General features: G+C 41.2%; 1 protein-coding gene across 2 annotated transcripts in view; it reads left to right on the top strand.

The window, feature by feature from the left end:
* LOC132815734 (tensin-3-like) overlaps positions 1–23,918 on the top strand; it is a 449,058-nt gene that overhangs the window by 346,756 nt on the left and 78,384 nt on the right. For both annotated transcript variants that reach the window (XM_060824846.1, XM_060824847.1), the window contains 4 exons: positions 3,249–3,378; positions 4,198–4,263; positions 8,051–8,155; positions 17,559–18,803. In XM_060824846.1, the coding sequence (XP_060680829.1) occupies positions 3,249–3,378; positions 4,198–4,263; positions 8,051–8,155; positions 17,559–18,803 (1,546 nt within the window). The remainder of the gene's footprint in view (positions 1–3,248; positions 3,379–4,197; positions 4,264–8,050; positions 8,156–17,558; positions 18,804–23,918) is intronic.

Below are 23,918 nucleotides of genomic sequence, written 5' to 3' on the forward strand. Positions count from 1 at the left end.
GACAGGGGCTGCAGTCATGCAGAACAAACTTCTGTGAATCTATTACCAGTCGCACAAAGAAACCTTTTCTCAAGCTTTGTTACATATTACCTCATACTTGATAACATGTAGGTGAGCTTGAACATAGTGGGCAGTCTTCATTGTGGAATGTTCAGTGATTCAGTAAGTTTAGTGATTCAGCCATTTTAGAACTTACTGTGAAAATATTTAAGATAATTTCACTACATTAAGTACAATAATCACTGAAGTTCTTTGAAACATAACTTAGTTTCTTTTTTTAAAGAAAAAAAACTGTGTTCACCTAGACAACAATTTATTGTAGTTTTGTAGTTTCATCAGTATATTGTTAGAATGAGAACATTGTTTATTTTCACACAGAAGATAATAAGAAGCTTTTTTAATTGCAGAGAGACATAGATAGGATGCAGAACTGGGCTGAGAGGTGGCAAATGGAGTTTAATGTGGACAAGTGTGAGGTGATACACTTTGGACGGAGTAATCAGAATGCAAAGTACTGGGCTAATGGTAAGATTCTTGGAAGTGTAGATGAGCAGAGAGATCTCGGTGTCCACGTACACAGATCCCTGAAAGTTGTCACCCGGATTGACAGGGTTGTTAAGAAGGCATACAGTGTTTTGGTCTTTATTAATAGAGGGATTGAGTTCCGGAACCAGGAGGTTATGCTGCAGCTGTACAAAGCTCTGGTATGGCCACACTTGGAGTATTGTGTACAGTTCTGATCACTGCATTAAAAGAAGGATGTGGAAGCTTTGGAAAGGGTGCAGAGGAGATTTACCAGGATGTTGCCTGGTATAGAGGAATGTCTTACGAGAAAAGGCTGAGGGCCTTGAGGCTGTTCTCGTTAGAGAGAAGAAGGTTGAGAGGTGACTTAATAGAGACATCCAAGATAATCAGAGGGTTAGATAGGGTGGACAGGGAGAGCCTTTTTCCAAGTATGGGGACGGCAAACACGAGGGGACACAACTTGAAAGTGAGGGGAGATAGGTATAAGACAGATGTCAGAGGTAGTTTCTTTACTCAGAGAGTAGTAAGGGTATGGAATGCTTTGCCTGCAACGGTAGTAGATTTGCCAAGTTTAAGTGCATTTAAGTTTTCATTGGACGGCATATGGATGTACATGGAATAGTGTAGGTGGGATGGGCTTCAGATTAGTATGACAGGACGGCGCAACATCGAAGGCTGAAGGGCCTGTACTGCACTGTAATGTTCTATGGTCTATATAGTGGGATGTGGGTGAGGCTGGCTGGGTCACTTATTTGCAATTAAGAAAAGTGGTCAAAGTTATCCAGGCATTGTACAGCTGCTATGAACAGAGCAGCTTTGAATTCCTCACCGAAATCTTGATGGGCAGGAAATTGCCCTCCCTGTTATAAGGTGAGCAATGGTGAGAAGGAGAAAAACTAGATTCTGTTATTGGTGGCTTCCGAATCTTGCCATTGAGCAGCGACTGCCCTACCTCTGTGCTTTGGCACGTCATTCTAGTTCCAACTTGCCTTGTTTTTACGCCATTTCCAATTCTTCTCCATCAAGAAACTAAACAGCACAAATTCCCAACATGTGAATGAGAGCAGGTGCCTGGCAGCCACAGCTCTCCAATGCTTGTCCCGACCATCATGCAACTGCCCCTCCACAACAGCATTCTACTGGCCACCATCATCTTCGAACGTTTGTCCACGCCGGTCGGCATTGACAAACTACCAGCCTCATGACAGAATCAGGCATGCTGTCAGACCAAATATCTCACCACTTCAGTCTGTCAGCACTTTAATACCGAGGCACCTACATGTTTTGTGCTCCTGTTACAGCACTTTGCATGTGGGGTCGTACATGCATCTCATGCACCTACGCCTGAGGCATATATGGTCTTAGCTTGCTTTCTTAGTCCTCACTCACTTGTATTTACTTGCAACTGCCAGCCTTGTATACTTCACAGTGCTCTCCTATATACACTCGCTGACTTCTGCACTGACTTAAGGGCTGCCAGTTTCTATATATGTTGCTTTCTTAGCATACATAGTGTTTTGGATTCGGATACAGCCTGCTAACCTCTACAGCTTGTGTTATTTCTTCAGTGCAGAGGCAGCTTCTCTGGTACCGAACAGTTAAGGTAGTGGTCATGTTGATATACTGCACTGGGGCGTGTGCTACATTAATGTTACACTTGCAACATGTGTTAACAGTTTGCACAGCTTCAAGCAAATGTCTTTGGGCGAAAGTCAAAGGGGAGCAGCCCTCGGATAGGTGAACAAGGATTTCAGTAAGTAAGGGGTACTGCCAGAGTTAGTCAAGGGGCTTAATGATTCTAATCCAACCGGTTAGCAAATCAGGCAGTTACTTATTCTCACTGAAGTCCAGGGCTCCATGTACAAGCAAAGATGCTGCAGTTTTGAAATAAAAACATGTCAGAAAATTGCAGCAGATCTGGTAACATCTGTGAAGAGAGAAACAGAATTAATGTTTGAAGTCCAGTTTTAGTCCTGAAGAAAAGTTATACTGGACTTATTGGTTAGTAGGTGATTAGTATGAGGTGGGTGAGAGCAATTGTACAGGCATGATGCATTCAGTAAATAAAAATTGTAGTCTGAGATTTGTTAAGTGTGTGTGCATTTGCAGAGCTAAGTGAATGCTGGCCCTGTGACTGAGTGGTAGCAAAGGAAATGTTGCAGGTCATTCATCTCAGTTTCCAGACATCTCTGCAACAATTCAAGTCCCATATTAACTTTTAAATATTCCATCACTATCCCTCACTCAAGGAACCAACCTGTCAGTTCACCGCCACCAACGTTGCAACTTCTGAGCCAAGCTAAAAGAAAAAAGCAAAGGAAACTGGGAATGTTTAGATCAGAAAAGGACCAAGTTGGAGATGGAAGCTAAAAAGCTTGATCTTTAGTAATGTCCAGAGTAACAATCTCTACATGAACTGTAGTTCTTAAGAGGAACCTTGAGCAGAGAGTTTAGGTTTAACTTCTTTACACAAGGGAGGTAAATGTGTCGAGGAACTGCTGAGAAAGATAAAATATCCAACTGAATGCAAAAGCAAACTGATGGAGTGTCCGTCACTGAAAGTCGTTAAGCATGATGAGAACATTTTTGTATCTCAATGTTTGAAATCAACCTAATAGAGATTTTGATTTTCCTGGATATCATTCTTTAATGTCAGTGAAGTGTTGATTTTTGAAATAATTTGTTCTTGATATATTCAACATGAGTAAATGAATTGTTTACAGGTTAAATGCTACCACAAGAAGTATCGTTCTGCAACGAGAGATGTTATATTCCGACTTCAGTTTCACACAGGCTCTATCCAAGGTTTTGGATTTGTATTTGGGAAGGACGACCTTGACAATGCAAATAAAGGTATATTGATAACTTAGAGATTGAATCATCAATTATACCTCTAATGTAAAAATACAGGCAATAAACCAGTCAGTGTCTATGAGCTTTCATTCTTAGTGATTAAGGATAACTTTGCCACAGAGAGCAGGTTTGGAAGGTCTGCTACCATTATTTGATTTTTTTCCACACACTACCAACTATACAGCAACCCTGAAGTTCCAACATCTGCAGTCTTTCTCATACTCCAGCCCTGACACAGCCTTCTTTTGATACCGATGTTAATGGTTCACTCTCAGAATGTGTGATTTATGCAATTATTTTTATCGATTGAAATTGAGTGCTGACAATGTGTTGCTTTCTCGCTCTCAGCTCAATGACTGGTACATATGATTGGGAGACCTAACAAGATAGAAACATTGACAAGCACTGCACATTGTAAAACCAGTGATACATTGTTCTAAAAATTAAAATTTATATGTTCCTCTTATAAAATCAGCTGTAATCAGAAAAAAATATTGATGCTAAATTATTTTGGTTTTTATTTTAAAAAGTGTTTACATTTCATCTGCATTGTTTCTGATACACGGGAAAGGGATATTCCCACTTTTCAGTTATTCTTGTTAAAGCACCACAGAAAATGCATTTAATCTGCCACAAGTACTTGTTTTGTTTTCAATAAATCCTTTGGACAGACAGATGTGAACAGATTTCTTTTCTTAATGGACAACAATTCAGAATATTTCAGAATATTCTAAAAATATTTAAAACAGTTTTTCTAAATCTAAACAATAACAATCTCTGGCTCTATAGCTCTTATTTTATTCTCCACTTTTGTTTTAGATGACAGGTTTCCTGAATATGGGAAGATTGAGCTTGTATTCTCAGCCAGTCCAGAAAAAATACAAGGTACGTACAATTATCAATCTTTTCCCCACACTGCACAATTCAGTTAGGAACCGATTCCCTATTTATGGTCAGCAAAGTGGGGCAAGAACTGGAATCAAGGAATTTATTGACAAAACATTACTGGTGATGCACTATTTTTGAAAGAATCACTGACTCTCGTATTTTTAATGCAATTATAAACAATCTGGTGAACAAAAGCTACCTTTAGAATAACTCCGTTTATAACAGTTCATAACGCTCACATATCACTTTTGCTTATTAATGGTGTTTTTATCCTAGTTTTCAAATATATTGTTTGTAATTATGTAAAATGGTGCTTAATTTTAATGCTGTGATCAGAAGGCAATAATCCAATAAATAATTGACCAGAGACAAAAATTGGTTTTTTTAGGTTTTCAAACATTCAACAGGAATCAAAACACGTGTTTGTTTGTGTCATATTTTTTGAACAAAGTGTCCTTCTCGTCATTTCTCTTTTTATACTTAGCTGTAGATAATTTTGAAGGATATTCGGCCCTTAAACAAAACTGGGAGCATGAGAGCGAGGCTGTATAAAGCCAAATCAGAATGAGACCCTGCCAAACTTAATGCCAGGGCTTTATTTAAATAACATACAGCAATCTTCCATTTGACAGTAGGATTCTCGACAGGTCCCAAGTTAATTTCAGGACGAGCAGTGCCCGTTAGTTATTCAGACTAAGGCCTGTTTTTAGGAACAGCTGAGGGATGAAGATGTTGGAGAACAGTTAGGAGAGGTCTTGCAGCAATTGTGATCAAAGCAGGAAATGGACCAGATCACAGGAGGTCTGGGGATTCCTAGCAAGGTCCAAAGAACCATACTGGCCCACAGAAAACCAGGTAATGAAATTTGAGGTTTAGCTTGTTTGGCCTCTTCTGGCCTAGGATCTATTTCTGATCATGAGGAGAACTGTGAACTGCTCCGCACCCTCACTACTCCAGCCTCTGGACAGCCATTCAGAAGATGATTTCTTCAAACCCAGTATTAATGTTTAAGTGTACAGTCTAGCTCCCTTCTTGCAGGGATCCTTTTCATCTGAATAGAACAGGTTAACATGGAATGTGCCAGAAAAAGACCGGACCAGTGGGGATAACCAAGACCTGTTATTTTAACAACCCCTCACTAACACCATGATCTGAGTTTGGTTTGTAGCTGCTGGCAATGGTTACAATATGGGCCATAGAATGTGGCACAAGGGAAAACTCTTTGCTCAAAGGTTTTATAAAAATAAACAAGTTGGCAGAACAACCTTTGAAGCTACATTAAGGGCCTTTGCTTATAAAGAATAAATGGCATTTCAAAATATATCTGAAATGTTGCAGGTTAAAAATAACTGCGTAGCTATTTAGGGGAATCGACACAGGAAGGGAAAGTATTCATGCTTCAGAAAATTGAAGAAGCCAAAAATGGGGTTTCCTTCTTACTTTGTTGGTAGCCCCCTGCAGAAAGTAACAAAAATATGATTTCAGATGTAAAAATATAAAGTCACTTGTAGTGATATTATAGGAGAAAGTGAGGACTGCAGATGCTGGAGATCAGTGCTGAAAATGTGTTGCTGGAAAAGCGCAGCAGGTCAGGCAGCATCCAATGAGCAGGAGAATCGACGTTTCGGGCATGAGCCCTTCTTCAGGAATGAGGAGAGTGTGCCAAGCAGGCTAAGATAAAAGGTAGGGAGGAGGGACTTGAGGGAGGGTTGTTGGAAATGCGATAGGTGGAAGGAGGTCAAGGTGAGGGTGATAGGCCAGAGTGGGGGTGGGGCGGAGAGGTCAGGAAGAAGATTGCAGGTTAGGAAGGCGGTGCTGAGTTCGAGGGATTTGAGGTGGGGGGGAGGGGAAATGAGGAAACTGGAGAAATCTGAGTTCATCCCTTGTGGTTGGAGGGTTGCTAGGTGGAAGATGAGGCGCTCTTCCTCCGGGCGTCGTGTAGAGGTCATGATTACCCAATTATACATGCAGATTTTAAGGTTCACGTTGTTTAGTTTAAATGAATCTGGAAGGGTTTCAGAAAAGTTTGATTGAACCAGTTGGACATTAAAAATGGTGTGTGAACATTCATGTACTTTCCTGGTACTAGACATATTGGATGTAGGTTTGCTTGCTGAGCTGGAAGGTTCATTTTCAAACGTTTCATCACCTTACTAGGCAACGTCTTTATTGAGCCACTGGATGAAGCACTGGTGGTGTAGCCTGTTTCCTATTTATACGTTTGGGTTTCCTTGGGTTGGTGATGTCATTTCCCAGAGGATTTCACACCATCCCCTAGTATGGTGAGGAAACCTCTGAAAACAAACCTTCCAGCTCAGTCAGCAAACATACATCCAGCACCTCAACCTGTGCTACAAATCTTCTCAAAACTCGCTAACTAGGCACATTTCCTGATTTATTGAATTCATTTTTGCACCTTGCCATGGCATTGAACTCTTGACCTCTAAGTTGCAGTTCCCATGCCATCCACAGCTGTCATGGAATTTGATTTCAGGGAAATGAGTCTTTGCCAAAAGAGTATAGTGGGTACATTGCAGTGATAAACGTCAGATGATGCATGCGATAGACCAATAGACAAAGTTAAACAATCTCATCACCAGTACAACAGATCTAACCTCTGATGTCTTGGCATATCCAGTGGTGAGTGGTGGTGAGCAGTTAACCAGTTAGCTTCAGGCAACTGTGTGTGAAACTTTCACATTCTCCCTGGCTCTGCATGGGTATCCTCTAGGTGCTGTGGTTTCCTCCCAGAGTCCAAAGATGTGCAAGTTAAGTAGATTAACCATGATGAATCACCCATAATGTCCAGGGATGTGCAAGCTCGGTTGATTAGCCATGGCGAGGTGGGGGTTGGGGGGGTGGGAGGGTGGGAGGTGTCTAGAGTGAGTTGTCTTTGGAGGGCTGGTCTTGACACAACGGGCCGATTGGCCTACTTCCACACACCTGTAGGGATTCTCCAGTAAAACCCAAGCACAAAGTAATGTTGTGACAATGAAGACCTTTAAAATAGCAAGAAAAACTCTTGAACTGAAGCTGTTGTCAATTCTGTGTCTCCTCTCGTTGGAAGCTCACAATAACACCACCCACAGTTGGGCATTGAAAAAAATCAGGCCGTGCAAAACTTATGCTATCAAAGTCGTGAAAAACGAAGAAGAAAGATTTCAGAACATCATTATTTGTCATGTCAGTATAAAATGCAAGTAAAAAGAGAAATTATAAAGTGAGTAATAAAAAACTAAGTCAATGAAAAATAGGAGCTCACTCAAATGTTATTATATGAGGTAGGGTATAAGTGCTTCCGTGCAAATCTTCATTGTGGTCTGTTGTTTAAAAAGTATTTCTACCTGATGGAATGTGAGAGCAACATAATGAGATGTAGATTCATGAATAATAGACATAATTAGAGATTTAAGATTGTAAATGTATCTCTTGAATGTTCTGTTCTAACTGGATACAAGTGAAACAAACTGCAGCTATCAGTGTAACTGACTCTTGCGGGATTCTCGATTAAATATGTCATTAATTCAAGCTCTGAAGTTTGCTTTCTGATTTCACCCTTCAAACAGTTTCTTTTTAATTCTCTAACAGCTGCAATTTCATTTTGTTGGTATCTTACAATGAATGTATGTTGCTCCTTCCTACTTGTTGAAAACAAGGGCACATTATTTGTCAGGCAGAAAAAACTGAATGCTGTCAGGAATGTATTTGCTTCAATGATTAGTTTCTGTGAATGTAAAGCTATATAATGGTCAAACATCATGGTAAACCTATTCTTCTATAATAGGTTCTGAGCATCTCCAGAATGATCATGGTGTAACCGTGGATTATAACACTGCTGATCCATTGATCCGATGGGATTCGTATGAGACCCTTACTGCTGATGGGGAAGGTAAGATAGGTATATTGGATTATCTAATGATTATGTTGAAAACCTGTTCTTGTTAATGTAAGGGTATTAATGGAATGGATATAAAATATACGTTTTGGTTATAGAATGCTACATCATGTACTCAAACCAATTATAATACATTTAGATGTAGAATTAAGTTTCCTACATTTTCACACTCTAATAGCCCTCATTACTAGACTCCAAGCAATATGGCTGAGGGTTGTATTTTGATGTTTTTATTAATGAATAAGAATGAGATTGTGACTTGAGTACAAAGCCCAGATCTCAAGTATTCCTGAAAACAGACAAGGTGTAAACTTTTTGTCTGATACTCATCAGGACAAATACAAGAATGTCAGCATTGAAAGGGCACACCAGTTTGTACTGTGTAAGAAACTGGATGCAGATTGATTAACAAGCTGACTCTGGACATTGCATTAGTATAGCGACTGCATCAAGGAAGGTTACCCCCAAGTTTTAATGTAAATTATAACGAAGCAAGTGGACTCTGGCCAACATGTACCCTACAGAGTGCAGCACTGACCTGCTCCTGTTTGTTGTGAACAATCAAAGGGATGTGCTATTTATTCCACCAGCCCTTGGGACATCCAGCCGAGTACCTGGTAGCACGTCGGCACTGAAATTCATATACCGCATTCCTCATTTGGGTGGCAGGCAGAACATCTCTTTTCTTTAATGGCAGCTTCCTATTAGTGGAAACTAGCACCTTATGTTGGAGAGAACCAGTTGTAGATTTGATAGGCTGTAAAGAATAGAGGCCAGAACAGATGAACCTTGGTCTGATCAAAAGGTTGAGCAGACCCAATTTGCCAAAGGCCAGCTCTCAATTTTCATGTTTGTAAGACAACTATCTCACCTTTACCAGACTAACAACAAGATGAATGTGGAGGGAGTCTTCACTGAACAATTGAGTTGCTCAGCATTTTTCATCTACCATGCACTCCTTAGACTCTCAGTACGCTTGGTTTCTTGGTCCTCTCCCAATCACGATGCTGGCTGGAGGTTCATACACAAATGGTTGAAATATGTAAGGAAGGAAACCTGCAGCAGGGTCTGGGGTAGGCAGTCTTTAAAGCTGGGACCAATAAACTTGATCTTGTGAGCTGACAATATGACTGCCACCCCATTCCCTTCTCTGACCAATGAATGGCCAGTCATCTCCTGGAGAAATATGGAATGCTGAGTGGAATCACCAGCGTCCCTTCCTTCATGTACCGCCTTCCATCCCTCACTGAGTTTTGGGAAGTTGTGGAACCTTTTCACACAGCGAATTGTCTGGGTTTTGAATGTACAATCTCAAAGTATGCTGGAGTCACGGTCAACTGAGGCATTCGGAAGAGCATTTAAATAAAAACAAGCATGCAGTGTAATGGGGGAAAGGCAGGAATTTGGTATCAAACCAAAATACTGAGAGCTGGGGCAGACACTAAATGGCCTCTGTGTTCTGTTTGTAATTCTAAGCTAAGCTTCCACTTCTCTGTATTCTTCTCATGCAAGTGTGAGAAATCTAACTTATACACTTCAGTTTGTGTAAATGTGATCAAAGCCCCTTCTATGCATTCTCCCTCTGTTTGGGGACTGTTAAGTGTGTAACATTTTCAATAAATGTTGATTTAAGTTGTGGAAATAAATGAACAGCAAATTCAGTTGTGGAAAATACTTAAATGTTCATTTGTATTTATAAATCATCCTGTCATCTCAGTAGAAAAGTGTGGAGTGCAGTGTTTGGCACTGCACAGCAGCAACAATATGCTAACCAGGAGGCACTGTCAAACAAATGATCAGGATTCAAATGAACCCTAATGGGGGATAAAAAGGCAACTATGGAAAACAAATTAAGAATAAACATAAAGCCTCAATTGTCTCCAGTTGACAGGAAATGTGGTAAATGTGGAGGGGTATTTTCTCTACAGTGTGTAACAATTAAAATATTCCAATGAATCATTGTCTGAAAGATTCATTGCAAATTACAAAACTGTCTGTTGAAAAACACTCTCCTGCTCTTCCCCACAATCAGTCCCTTATTGCAGCTTCAACTAGGGATAACCCATGCACTGCGTTCCCTTGCAATTTATTTTCAACACTTGTCTTTTTCCCCTTTTAGCTTCATTTTAAACCTGATCAAATTCAGTTAAAGCTTCCATGTTCCAACCTGATTCAGTGACTAAGATTGTCAGCGGGCTCCCAGTGCTTAATGATCTTCATTGAGTGCACCCCGATGTGAGCATTCGTGAAAGTGCTGCCTCAGCATTGAACTGGCTTCCCCCAGTTAAACAGGGCATGCTGGTATTTTCGTGTTTTTTAAGCTTTCATAACTTAGACTTTTCAGCTGAGGTGTTGGGAGACTGGAATCTGTCAAAGGAGAACATGTTATTGCATTGAGGAAAGTGAGCCCTTGATAAAATGGTAAATTAGAAAGAGATGGCCTCGGCCGCCACAGCCAAACTGAGTAAACAATGTACTTTTTATAATGCAAGAAGTAGTTCAATGACCTCACAAGCTGAATAGAAGTTATAACTTTGGACTGCTTTTGGTTTCTGCCCACCTTGACTTCCATGTTTAAAACAACATGTCATACTTCCCAGAAATAATTTGGAGGAACCAGTGTTGGACAGGGGTGGACAAAGTTAAAAATCACACACCAGGTTTTGTCCAATCTGTTAGACTATAACCTGGTGGTGTGTGATTTTTAACTTGTCCCAGAAATATGTCTGAACAACCACACAAGCGTTGCATGCCCTGTGGGCATTTCTCCTTTTACAGACTGATGTCGAGAAGCTATGAAGAATTCTAAGATATGTTTATTTGCTCCACCTGTAAAGGAATGTTCTCTGGCACCGGGGCGGCATTCCATTTAAGAATGTTTGCACACTACTTTCTGCTTAAAGAAGGGGCCCATAATCGAAGGCAACAAAGTCCAATTTTCTTCACAATGTAGATTCATTCTTCAAGGCATTGTCTGGCTGACTCCAGAACTGGGGCAGAATCCGAGGATGGCATTGCCAATGTTGAAACCATTGCACAGACATAAAGACTAAAAGCAGTTGGAGGGAAATGCAATTGTTTTCCTGGACATGCTTTAATCACTCGGAAATGAGTAAAATTGTTCAGAGGAAGGATGTACCTTCTGGAAGGACAGGGGAATACTTTTGAATTGGTAGCTTTATCAGATGCAATCAGCCTTCCAGGCAATTAGCTGATCATATTATTTTAAGTATTCTGAACTGTAAGAAAACAGCGAGAAACCTCATGGTGGAATTGCATCATAAAAATCGCCCAAGAGCAAAACTACTATTAAACCCATACATTTCAAATAATCCCCAGCTCCAATGAAAAGTCATTGACTCCAAAACATCAACTCTGCTTCCCTCTTGATAGATGCTGCCTGACCTACTGAATACTTAGTGTTTTCTGATTGCAGCCCCATCCCTGGTCACTGAGTGAGTTTGTAATCTCAGTGTCCTGATTATCCCTGAGCTGAGCTGCCGACCCAGTCCCTATCCTGTCACCCAAGTTGCCTATTTCCACCTCCGAAATACCACTCGTCTCTGGCTCTCTTTTAACCAACTGCTACTCAAACTTGCATCCCAATGCTGTATTGGTTGGCTTAAACCAATCTTCGTCGAAATCTCTGCTGCTCTAGTTCAAACTCACACTATGTTCTGCTCCTCATTGCTCCTGGCCTGTAATGGCCCCAGTCCAGCAATGCCTTAAACTTTTGAATTCCCTTCCAGCTTCAAGGCTTTATTTGACTGTAAGGTGTATTTGAAGTAGTTTTGAGTCTGTGAACGACTATGGCCAAACTTTTCCCATCAGGGTCAGAGCTGAGCACATTGACTTGACCTTCGAAGATTCTTTCCACCCTGTCATTTTATGGTTTTCTGGGTCATATCTCCGGATCTTGGCTAAAATGTCAAGGGTTCACTGTCAGCACAAAAACAGATAGAAGAAGTGAGGACATGACCCCCATTTTACAACCACTGCTGCTGGCTCCAGGCACATTTTTAATGGTTGAAGCCTTTCAGCAAATGAAAGAGCTAGTGGTTGAGTGGGTGGTCAGTTTGGATTGTAGTTTGGTTTTGTTCACTGAAGAAAGTTGGAGGTGACTTGGGCAAGGATTGAGCAGAGGCATATTTTTGTCTACTTAGGAATGGATGTAGTGGTACAACCAAACTGAGTCAGGGTGGGTGCTGGTCGGATCTTAGGCGAAAGTGAGGACTGCAGATGTTGGAGATTAGAGTGGAGAGTGTGGTGCTGGAAAAGCACAGCAGCATTCGAGGAGAAGGAAAATCGACATTTCGGGCAAAAGATCTTCATCAGAAATCTTGTCTGGGGTGGAGGGTAGTAGTGGGACCTAGTTGTGAGGAGGTATTCACGTCTAGGCGAGGTGTTAACCAGTCTGGTCGGGCGTATCACGTGATGTTAATCACTGCCAACATCTGCTTCGCTGAATAACTGTCACTGTCCTCGTTTTTTGACAGGGCTTACCGTGACTAAAGTGATAGAGAAAAATCACCTGGTAGTGTAATGCGAAGATACTCTTACTGCATGTATGGTATCGTTTATTGCATGATAGCATTCACTGGTATGATGGACATTGTTTCAAAGACTATGAGGTGAACTGGAAAGCCTGTCTGACATTAGATTGCAAGGAGTTTGCGTTTCAGTATTCTCCTTTTCACAATGTTTACCTTTTATAGTAGGGCTGCAAATGTGTTGCTGGTCAAAGCACAGAAGGCCAGGCAGCATCTCAGGAATAGAGAATTCGACGTTTCGAGCATAAGCCCTTCATCAGGAATAAGAGAGAGAGAGCCAAGCAGGCTGAGATAAAAGGTAGGGAGGAGGGACTAGGGGGAGGGGCGATGGAGGTGGGATAGGTGGAAGGAGGTCAAGGTGAGGGTGATAGGCCGGAGTGGGGGGGGGGCGGAGAGGTCAGGAAGAGGATTGCAGGTTAGGAGGGCGGTGCTGAGTTGAGGGAACCGACTGAGACAAGGTGAGGGGAGGGGAAATGAGGCAGCTGGAGAAATCTGAATTCATACCTTGTGGTTGGAGGGTTCCCAGGCGGAAGATGAGGCGCTCCTCCTCCAGCCGTCGTGTAGTTGTGTTCTGCCGGTGGAGGAGTCCAAGGACTTGCATGTCCTCGGTGGAGTGGGAGGGGGAGTTATTAACTCCCCCTCCCACTCCACCGAGGACATGCAAGTCCTTGGACTCCTCCACCGGCAGAACACAACTACACGACGGCTGGAGGAGGAGCGCCTCATCTTCCGCCTGGGAACCCTCCAACCACAAGGTATGAATTCAGATTTCTCCAGCTTCCTCATTTCCCCTCCCCCCACCTTGTCTCAGTCGGTTCCCTCAACTCAGCACCGCCCTCCTAACCTGCAATCCTCTTCCTGACCTCTCCGCCCCCACCCCACTCCGGCCTATCACCCTCACCTTGACCTCCTTCCACCTATCCCACCTCCATCGCCCCTCCCCCTAGTCCCTCCTCCCTACCTTTTATCTCAGCCTGCTTGGCTCTCTCTCTCTTATTCCTGATGAAGGGCTTATGCTCGAAACGTCGAATTCTCTATTCCTGAGATGCTGCCTGGCCTGCTGTGCTTTGACCAGCAACACATTTGCAGCTGTGATCTCCAGCATCTGCAGACCTCATTTTTTACTTTTATATTAGGGGCCAGTCAGGGAGACGTAGTGTGGGGATGTTTAGGTAGGATGCAGATTGGGAGTGTTGGAACGGATTAGTTGGGTCTGGTCAAAAGGTCTGGTTTGGTTTAGAAAGGATACTTGGGTCTGATTGGGGAGGGGTTGTAATAATCTTGAGTAGTTGGGAATAGACGCGTCTGATTGGGTTGTTGGACATCGTTAGTTAGATGTGGCTGAACTGACGTAGTCTGCTCTAGTTGGGGAGTGGTATTAGTTGGGTCTAGTTCATCACAAGAAATGGGGGATGTGATTGTAGTTGGATGATTAGAGAATAGTCAGACATAGTTGGGGGAGCTGGTCACGTCTAGTCCAGGGCTGATTGGGTGGTTGATAGAGATTATCATTTGTTTAAGGTATTAAAGTGTGTATCATTTCGTGTGTGTGTGTGTGTGTGTGTGTGTGTGTGTGTGTGTGTGTGTGTGTGTGTGTGTGTGTGTGTGTGTGTGTACACACACACAGGGTACTGATGCACTCCACCCAATTTACACCCCATCTCCTATGAGACTGAATGATTCAGGCCATTACTCAGATATCCTTCTGCTCTTTTAATCAGGACGTAAACTCATGTATTTGAAATGATTTACCATTTTGGTAAAATAATGAGTTAAGACCACAGTAAGTCTTGTTTGCGCTGTTAGACTACGCATAATGTCAGGGTTATTATCTTTATTAATTACGACCTGCCTACTTGAGGTTCTGAGAATTCTGACTAAACAGCTGGACTCAGTTAACAAAATGAATGCCTTCAACATAGCCATTACATTATATGTAGTATGATTTCAATCAGTGAGCATGGATTCCATTGGTGCTTGCTGCTAGCTTGAACAGACATACACACGCACATGAAATCCCGCCTCCTTGTTTACATTTTCCATTGCCATATTTGGCCAGTGTGAAGTCTCATGCATATCTTGTAAGACCAGTCACCTTGAGTGGGAGGAAAGCGCACAGTATAATGAAAAATAAGGGCCCCATTCCAGTGCTGTTATTGCACGTAAGCCTGGAGTGCAGAGATTGCTCCTGAAGCTGCAATCTTTAAAGCAACTTTGAATACCTACAGTAATGAAACACAGTGTGAGAGGTAAGATGTTTTTGGATTAACATGGGTAATGGATATTAAAGTTTAAGTTCGGAGTTGGGAAGACAAAGAATGAGACCAGCCAAAGTTTTTTTTAGAAAAGCCACTTATGAAAAAGGAATGTGGTGCTGAACAAGCCCAGAGTTGCCTCAATGTGCAGTATTTCTACAAAGCATTTGGCATAGCTGCTTTCTTTACACTACCTCATCGGATCAGTTATTTATTCTTACTGTGAGTATTATGCTGGTTGCAAGTAGGGACAGCATATGGTTGAGGCCCAGATGTGTTTACCTAGCTGGAATCAATAAGCTCCTACTTTTACTTGTGTTGAATGAGTGACAGCAGGACAGCCAGCTGCAGAACATGTTTTCAGTTTGAAACGCATTTATCTAGTTTACCTCTAAATGGGTTTTATGGGAAGACACCCCAGACAGAAAAGGATGAAAGGAGAGAAGAGTGTTGTACAACAGAAAGAGAACTGATTTTTATTTTATGTTTAATAATTAATTTTAGTCTAATGCTTTTACAGCATTGAGGTCAATTTCTCTATTTCAATGCAACAGACGTGTTCTAATATTATTCACAACATGGAGATCTCTGAATCTGGTTAATTTGTAATTAAGGAATTCCATTCAGCAGGCTGAATTGTGAAAGGTGCATATTTGAGAAAGAATTAACCATTTTTACCCTGTCTCTTTATTTATCTTTAATATATTGCCATGCCATAGATGTTAATTAAATGTTACCTGTGGGTGTAAAAGACAGTAATATTCTTTTTAAAGCCCTATTAATTTTGTTGTCCCTGTGGAATAAACCTTTTTTGGAGGGGAGGAAAGCAATGGAATCAAAAGAGAGAAATGTAAGAATACTGTTTCACTAAAGAAACTAGTACAAATACCTTACAGAAAATGTGTCAGGTTCTCAATGTGGAAAACCCATTTCCATAGAAATATGTTAATTGTTGTGCTTGCCAGGAGCAGGTGAAAATGACTTTTATGTGTCTAATTAATAGTATTTTTAAGTGAACTATAAGTTGATAATCCTTGGAACCTTTCTAAACTGCAGAATAATGCCATCTAGAGGACAGGTGATGTTTACAAAACACGCTATTTACTGAGCTCTAAAATGTTCCTAAAATCGTAATTAGATCACATTTCATGGAGGAATAAGAAATAATGTTTTCAAGGGAAGAACAGACTTTACATTAATGTATTTCTTTGCTCTTGTGGTTTATGGCAAATCTACTCTTTATTTAGATTTCTACAATTTCAATTTTCTCCTGTGCAGTTTGGCAATCTTTCAATATTCCAATTAAGTGGTTGTTCTTCTATGAGCTTGGACAGTGAATGTTAGAAGATTCTTGGGGTGTGTGCAGGATATCACTGTTGAGTCTTGTCATCAGCTGGTATCGAATGCACAGTAGGAATCGGACCTTGCAGCCTTCTGCTATATATGCTTGTTTGCTGAGCAGCAATTTTTAACTCGATAAGCCTGTGTAGTGTTGTTGTTGTTGTTGTTGAAGTCACCAAATACAGGGCACTCTGTTCAACCTATTACATTTGAGATTTGCAACTGAAGATGATCTTGAGTTTAAGAATGAAACCAGAACCCTTGAGAAAGTTAATATCCTTGCTACAGAGCTCGTTTTGGGCTTTATAGTAGCAGTTAGATGCATTTGCAGGCAGAGAGGTGAATTATATAGCAAGCAAGTGCAGTGCATAAATATTGCAGATTGTATAGCATTGTAAAGGGCTGCCTGTTACAGGTAAGTAAATAGAAAATAAGATGCTATCTAGTTGTAAATATTGCTATCTCCAATTATATCAGTAAAGCTGTACTTTTTATGCAATGCCATAAAGCAACAATGATAATGCCCTCCAGCAGATGTGTCTACAATCATTTTTGCTGTTGTAATTCTTTTGCTATGGTGCCTTGAGGGGAAGAAAAGGTAAGTTTGCTTGTCATTTTGATTGTATCTTCTGTACAAGAATCAGAGAAGATTTGGTAGCAGTAAGATAAGATAACTATCTATAATCACAAGGTTGGCCGGATAACTCATGTACCAGGAAGTCCCAAATAAATTCTGGTGAGTTGCACAAATGAAGATATCTGTTGTAGCTTGTTCCCTTGGACTGTTTTGATTCTGGGTACATTGTACAAGATGAATCCAATCTTTTCTGTTTCTGAATGCCATTTGAAAATTTTGTTAAGGCGTGCGAGCTTAAAATGTGCAAATCATTGCCAGTAGAAATATTTTTAATAAGAAATTTATCGAAGGTTATAGCTCTGAGTAATGTTCCAGCGTTGTGTTTAGCATAAACAAAAGTCTTCTACACATGTTCCTTCCCTTTGCAGAGTGGCTTTGTTGAGTATGTGGAGTCAGTTAATGAACATAGATTTAAAATCAGCCTGGAAACTTTAAAACAAAATACCTTTGATAATACAATCTTTGTCTACCATTAAAATGGAGTGTGTTTATTTACCTCCAATTAGTTTAAGCTAATATTGGAGCAAGAATTCTCGGCTGTATCTTGACAAATTGTGATAATTGTTGGGTTAGTGCGATTAGATTTGGTTAATAATTCTCCTTTCTTACCACAGTGTCACACACCCAAGGGCCAATTGATGGAAGTCTGTACGCCAAGGTACGAAAGAAAAGCTCCTCTGATGGTAATATCCCTATTGGCGGTGCTCACGCAACTACAGGACCTGACCAAATTGACCATACTCTGTCAGTCAGCAGTGACTCTGGGAACTCTACAGCCTCCATAAGAACAGACCGGACTGAGGAGCATTTGCCACCTGGTGTTAAACGAGGCCTAAGCCTGCAAGAGAAGGCTGAGTTGGACAGGCTTTTAAGTGGATTTGGGCTGGAGAATTCTGTACAGTTGAAGGATATGACTGAAACAAGAGTGAAGTACAGTGGAGTACGTCACATTGTACCAGTTCAGGTTCACGTGAACGGTGAACTGAAAGCCAAGGACAGGGAGACTGATATTTTAGATGATGAAATGCCAAATCATGATCTGCATAGCGTGGACAGCATAGGGACTCTTTCCTCTTCAGAAGGTCAACCATCAAACAATCTGGGGAACTTCAGTTTTCACAAGAGCAGTCAGAACTCTTTACTATCTGATGGTTTTGGAAGCAACACTGGAGATGATCTTCATAATGCTGTTGTGCCTGACCTTGGAATAGGCACAGAAACAGTGTATGACAGAACATTTGTTGGAGTTACTGAGGGGAAAAATGTCTTTCAACGACCAAGAAACCCTTCATTGTCAACACAACCACAGGGTTACAACCAGAGCAATTATTCAACTCAAACCTGGGTGCGACAACAGCAAATGGTTGCTGCCCAACAGTATGCCTATCCAGCAGAAAATGACTTGAGGTTTGCAATGGTGGGGACTGGTGAAGATCAGAACAGAACACAAACAACATCGAAACTTCCTGATACACCTGCAAGAGGTTCTAGTAGCAGAGATGCTGTGCAGAGAGGACTTAGTACATTATCAGGAGATAGTAAGTTACAAGATCATCAGGCCTCTGAAGTCTTGTTTGAATGTGAAAATCAGGGTCTCAAACCTTCTGAGATTAATCAGGCTGCTGAAGGTGCAGGATTGGGATCGAAAAAGCAAGATTTGTCTACTTCACCAACTTTGGATATTGATCAGTCAATTGAACAGCTCAATAAACTGATAATGGACCTAGATCCTACATTTGTCCCGATTCCTACACGCGTCAATTCTATAAGTAAGGGTGCTCTTCTCAACAAGGACATCATTCGACAAGGAGAGGCTCAAGAACAAACTGAAAGGGTCACTAGAAGTGACTGCCAACAAGGTAAATTAACTGGATAAGTATTTTATAAGGTACCTTACAGAGGCAAGGCCGTTGCAAAATATCTAACTGCTCTCTATTAAGCATGTCATGAGGAAAAGTCCTTGGGTCACTGTGATATTCCAAGCTTATTAATGAAAGTTTCCTGTTTGGCATCATGACAAAAGCCATAAACACAGACTAATATACCAAACAGGACATAGCTCAGAAATTCATTTATGGTATCCCTGCACATAATGTAAATTTATTGTCCCCACATGGAAGCTTCAGCACTGGAAGTGTAATTTGGAAACACAGATATATACATCTCTGCCATTTAAGGTAATTTCTGGAAGGGATTACTGAATCCTTTTGGGGTCACCAATTCCCTTCCCATAATTTTCTCCACCTTTTATATTTTTTTTGTGAAGTTACCCAACTTATGTATGAGAATTCCTCAAGAGTCAATCAGCAGCCTGTTGAACCATGAGTAGTGTCATAGCTGAACCTAATGGTATCCACAAAACGTTTGTATACATATTCAGTCGAGACCATAACTATCCTGTTTTTCCTAGGGCGAGGCTATGTGGTTGGTTATTTGAATATTCAGTGCTATTTGTAACACAAAGATACTGTGAAAGTTAGAACCTTCAAAATGATATTAAACAAGTTGGAATGCATTTGGGAATCATTTGGAATACAATTTACCCAATTTTTATGTAAAAGTTTCATTATTATTAGGTTAGTTGCCAATAAGCTATCCACTATAGTACTAAGCTCTATTTGAGCCTCCTAATCTCTTCCATTAATTGAGTTCAGGCAGTTGGTTGTGAAAATATTAGTTAATCTCCTTTAATCATAAGCAAGGAAGGTGGATATGTGCCAGAGTTCCTGCATTTAGTCAATAACCAAAAAGCTAACTGAGAACTTTGTGTGCTTTGGGGGAAGCCAGCGTTGAGCTCATCTATAATGTACCATACACGCTGACAGCATTCCCGGCTGAGAAAAACCTACCTGGGTGAGGAATTGGTGGCAGGACATGGAGCAATGCACGACTTAGTGTCATTAAGAGTGACAAATTGGAAGTTCGGAGCAGTATGTTTTCCAAATCGTAAGGGATTAAAAATGACTACATCTCTGATGTGTAAATAATGCAGTTATATGACAGTGGCTCAACCTCTTTCCACTTTTCAAAGATATCTGGAAAATACAGTGTATTGTCAAAAGTACTATTTGGGTCCATTACAGAGAATACCTCCTGTTTATTTTAGGTTATTGTAGGTATTTTTAGTCTCCTCATGGAGTACAACTTATATGGCAAGTTTATATCAAGCTATGTTTGTCTTCCAAAGCTAAATAGCACCCATAAATTGGGACGATTGTCATCAAAGTCGTGACTTCACTGTAAATATGACAACTGATTGGTTAATTTAGTACTGGATTGAACTTAGACATGACAAAACTTTCTCAATGCTTGTTTTCGCTACCGTGTTAGAGGCTGAGGGATGACCTGATAGTATAGAATTCTGAGAGGCATGGCTAGGATGGGTAGTCGACACCTCTTTTTCTGGATTGAAAAGTCAAATATTAGGGGTCGTAGGTCGGAGGTGTGTGAGGAATTTTTTTTACACAGAGGGTGGTGGGTGCCTGTTTATGGACATGTGCAGGCAAATGGGACTAGTTTAGAAGAGCATTACAGTTGGCCCAGACATTGTGGGCCTGTGCTGTGTTGTTCTGTGTTCTCGCAGATGCAGTACGTTTGATTAGTTTACAAACTGTGCAGAAAGAAACATGCAGAACAGTTTACAATTTTTTTCTAAACGTGGTATAGTACAGCATTGAAATAACGCCATTGAAGTTAATGATTTAATGTGACAGTCCTTCCTTTGTCTGGCAGACAGAGTAGCCTTTCCTTGAAACCTCAACTGGGTGCCACCTGTATTATTCAAAGCTTAGCTGACAGGATGGGTTTTGCTGCTTCTGTTTCTTTTCCCAAGGTAACATGTTATCCCTCTGAGGGGTTCATTCACTAAAAAGGTCAGGCAGTGAGGATTACTGAGTTAACATAGTATTACAATCTGGAGTTCAACTTGGTGTCCTGGGTTTAAAGGGAATGAAAAATGTTCAGCATTTAGATGTTTAGAGGCTTATTGTTACTGCATATCATTTCAGTCTTGTGCTGTTTTTAGAAATGATTGATTGGAAATACTGTGTTGAACATGAACACAGTCATTGACAAATATCGTTTGGTATTTATGGTTGTGAAAGAGGAAGCAAAATGCTTATGTCGTGTTACATGCTATTGCGCATGCATATTGCCAGTTTAAAACCACAAATGGAGTTGCACCAGGATAAAGTGGTTTAGCTCTTGACTTAAAATATTCACTCTATGATAGTGTCACATCTTGGATCACTGGTTGTGGTATTGTGTGTTTGCAATTGGTCAGCAGTTCTGAAAGTTTAATCATATAATCCCACAATGTAATTGTGGCATATTCATTATTTCTGTAAATGATAATACTTCTGAAACTTGGGAGTGACTGAATCAAAATCAAATCACAACCTGACTGTCTAGTTTCAGAAAAACACTTGGGACGTGGTATTTGCTGGAGAGGCAAATGTTTACTAGCCATCCCTATTTTCCTTGAAACGATGGTTGTGGGCTGCTTTTTAAACCACTCTTGCTGAAAGCAATCCCATGTTGTATGCTGTTGGGTAAGAAGTTCCAGAATTTTGTCACAACAAAACTGTAACATTTACCCTTAAATTGGGGTAAGTTGGAGATTTGTTTGAATTTTGTGTGCAGCTTGTAAATGATTTAAACTATTGTGAATTGGACAGGGCCTGGAGGCTAGCAAATGAAAAGCAAATGTGATATTCAAGAGAAAGTTGGGACTCTTCCATTTTTAAATTGGAATGTAGCATTAGATGTATTGGATGACATGTATCCACTAATGCCTGCAGCGTTATCTTATATGTTTCTTATGTTGCATAAGAAGCGTGATGTTGCATGTGTTATTTGTGAATTCTTATTGAGCAAGCTGAAAACACTTGTCACTGGTCAGATCTTCCAGGGTTGGACTGGTGCCATGTTTAAAAGCCATTTGGATAGCATTTGATTTGCTGCAAGTCAGTGATTGCTCCCAGAAGTTCAGATATGGCAGCCAATATCTGTAAGATGGGCATTGAGCTTTACTGATGCTGCCCTCCAGACAGTACTGGACAAGGTGATTGAAAGAAAGTCTGAAGTCCTCCCTGTTGACTGCATCAGCCAGCCATGATTTCTGATTTATCAAGCTTGATTCGAGACCACAGTGGAGGTCAGTGCTATTGGTTCCCACACAAGACAAGGCAAACAGTATACATAACTATTCAATGACCTCCTGAGTTCCATGAGGGTGGGTGGCACCATCTCTGATCAACTATCTCTTATTCACGGGGACATTGTTCAGTTTTAACTCTGCTACCAAACACACACCTTCAAAGGGTCAAAGTCTGCAGACATCAGCATCATATGCCACCTCATGCTGTCAGGATATTATTCTTTGCTGTGCACTATCCTTCCTCCTCACTGACTGAGTATAGCTCAGCCATCTGGTATGGTCATGTCTGCTCATAAACTGGATCTATACCCATCCCATCACAGACAATCCTTTTCCATTATCGCGATGTCGGAAAGATTGCCAATGTCTCAGGCAGCCTTAGTCATTTTCTGCACTGGCTCTCAGTCACTTGCAGATAGCTGTACCTATACATGCAGATACTGTTCTGTGCCAGAGCTGGCCTCTTCTGTGGTAGATCTTACCTTGGTACTTCTCCCTCTGGAGGCCTGTGTGGCAACCAATAGCAACTGTTGTTGCTGCAGATGCAGTTGTCTGTGTTCTGTTCTTGTGTGGTTTCTCTGCAGTCATAAGATGACAAGATAAACATTTGGATTGCCCTCTGCAATTCTTCTTTAACTTGCCACAGATCTTTGAGATTAGCAAGAAGTGGACAGCCTTAGCACAGGGACAGTTCACCATTGACATCTTCACAATATATTGACAGGTGGCAGTGTCATACCTGGGCAAGGACCCAGCAGCATGCACTGCATTGCTGTGTGTATTGGAGAGGACAGCATCTTGCCACCAACCTCTCAGCATCTCGCAAATATTTACTATCACAGGATTTCCTTCAAGCTTGACCAACACCTTCCAATACACAGTTGAAATTCTGACCTCCTGTACGGTGGCCCACAAAGGTGATGGTCTGGCCTTTTACTGAGGTAGCTGCCAGGAGGCCCCATGGCACCCAAACCCCACCACAGGAGTCATGTGAGAATGGCTTTGTCTTGTGTATGAGGACATGGCAGCTGTACTATAAAGGCTTGCAGTCCTGGAGACTGTGGTGGGGAAGATGAGCTATTGAATGAATGTACTTTGCTCTGTCAGTACTTGCTGGAGATCAGAGTCGAGAGTGTGGTGCTGGAAAAGTACAGCAGGTTAGGCAGCATCCGTGGAGCAGGGAATCGATGTTTCAGACATAAGCCCTTCATCAGGAAAGCCCTTCCAGATGAAGGGCTTATGCCCGAAACGTTGATTCTCTTGCTCCTCGGGTGCTGCCTGATCTGCTGTGCTTTTCCAGCCACACTCTCGACTCTGTCAACACTATGTTAAGCTTGAAGATCATAAGATGCTGATTGGCATACAATGTGTTCTCAATTACCTCTGAGAGTAAGTCAGAATTCAGCACTATGAAGAATTTTCTTTTGAATGCAACTGGATGTGCTATGACATACCTCCATAATCCTCATGAGATGTGAGGTTTGAACTCTGACCTTTTGGCCCAGAGGTAGGAACATGCCCACTGTGCCACAGGACACTTTAATATGTAACAAACAAACAAAGCAAGCAAAGCAACTTTTGCTCCTATTTGCAAACTGAAGGATTGATAAGATATCTGCCAGTTTTGAACTGGGGACTTTTCATATGTGAAACAAAAGTGATAACTACTAGACTGCAGCAACTCTGCAAATTAGAAATATTATAAGCTCAGTCGGTGAGATTCAAACCTGCTTGCAGAGACCCCAGTGATTTTCAAATTCATCATTTAACACTCGGTCATGACAACAGGAACATTGAATTGGTATGAGGAATGTTG

Source organism: Hemiscyllium ocellatum, chromosome 5, assembly GCF_020745735.1.
Source record: "Hemiscyllium ocellatum isolate sHemOce1 chromosome 5, sHemOce1.pat.X.cur, whole genome shotgun sequence".
Taxonomy (NCBI): Eukaryota; Metazoa; Chordata; class Chondrichthyes; order Orectolobiformes; family Hemiscylliidae; genus Hemiscyllium; species Hemiscyllium ocellatum.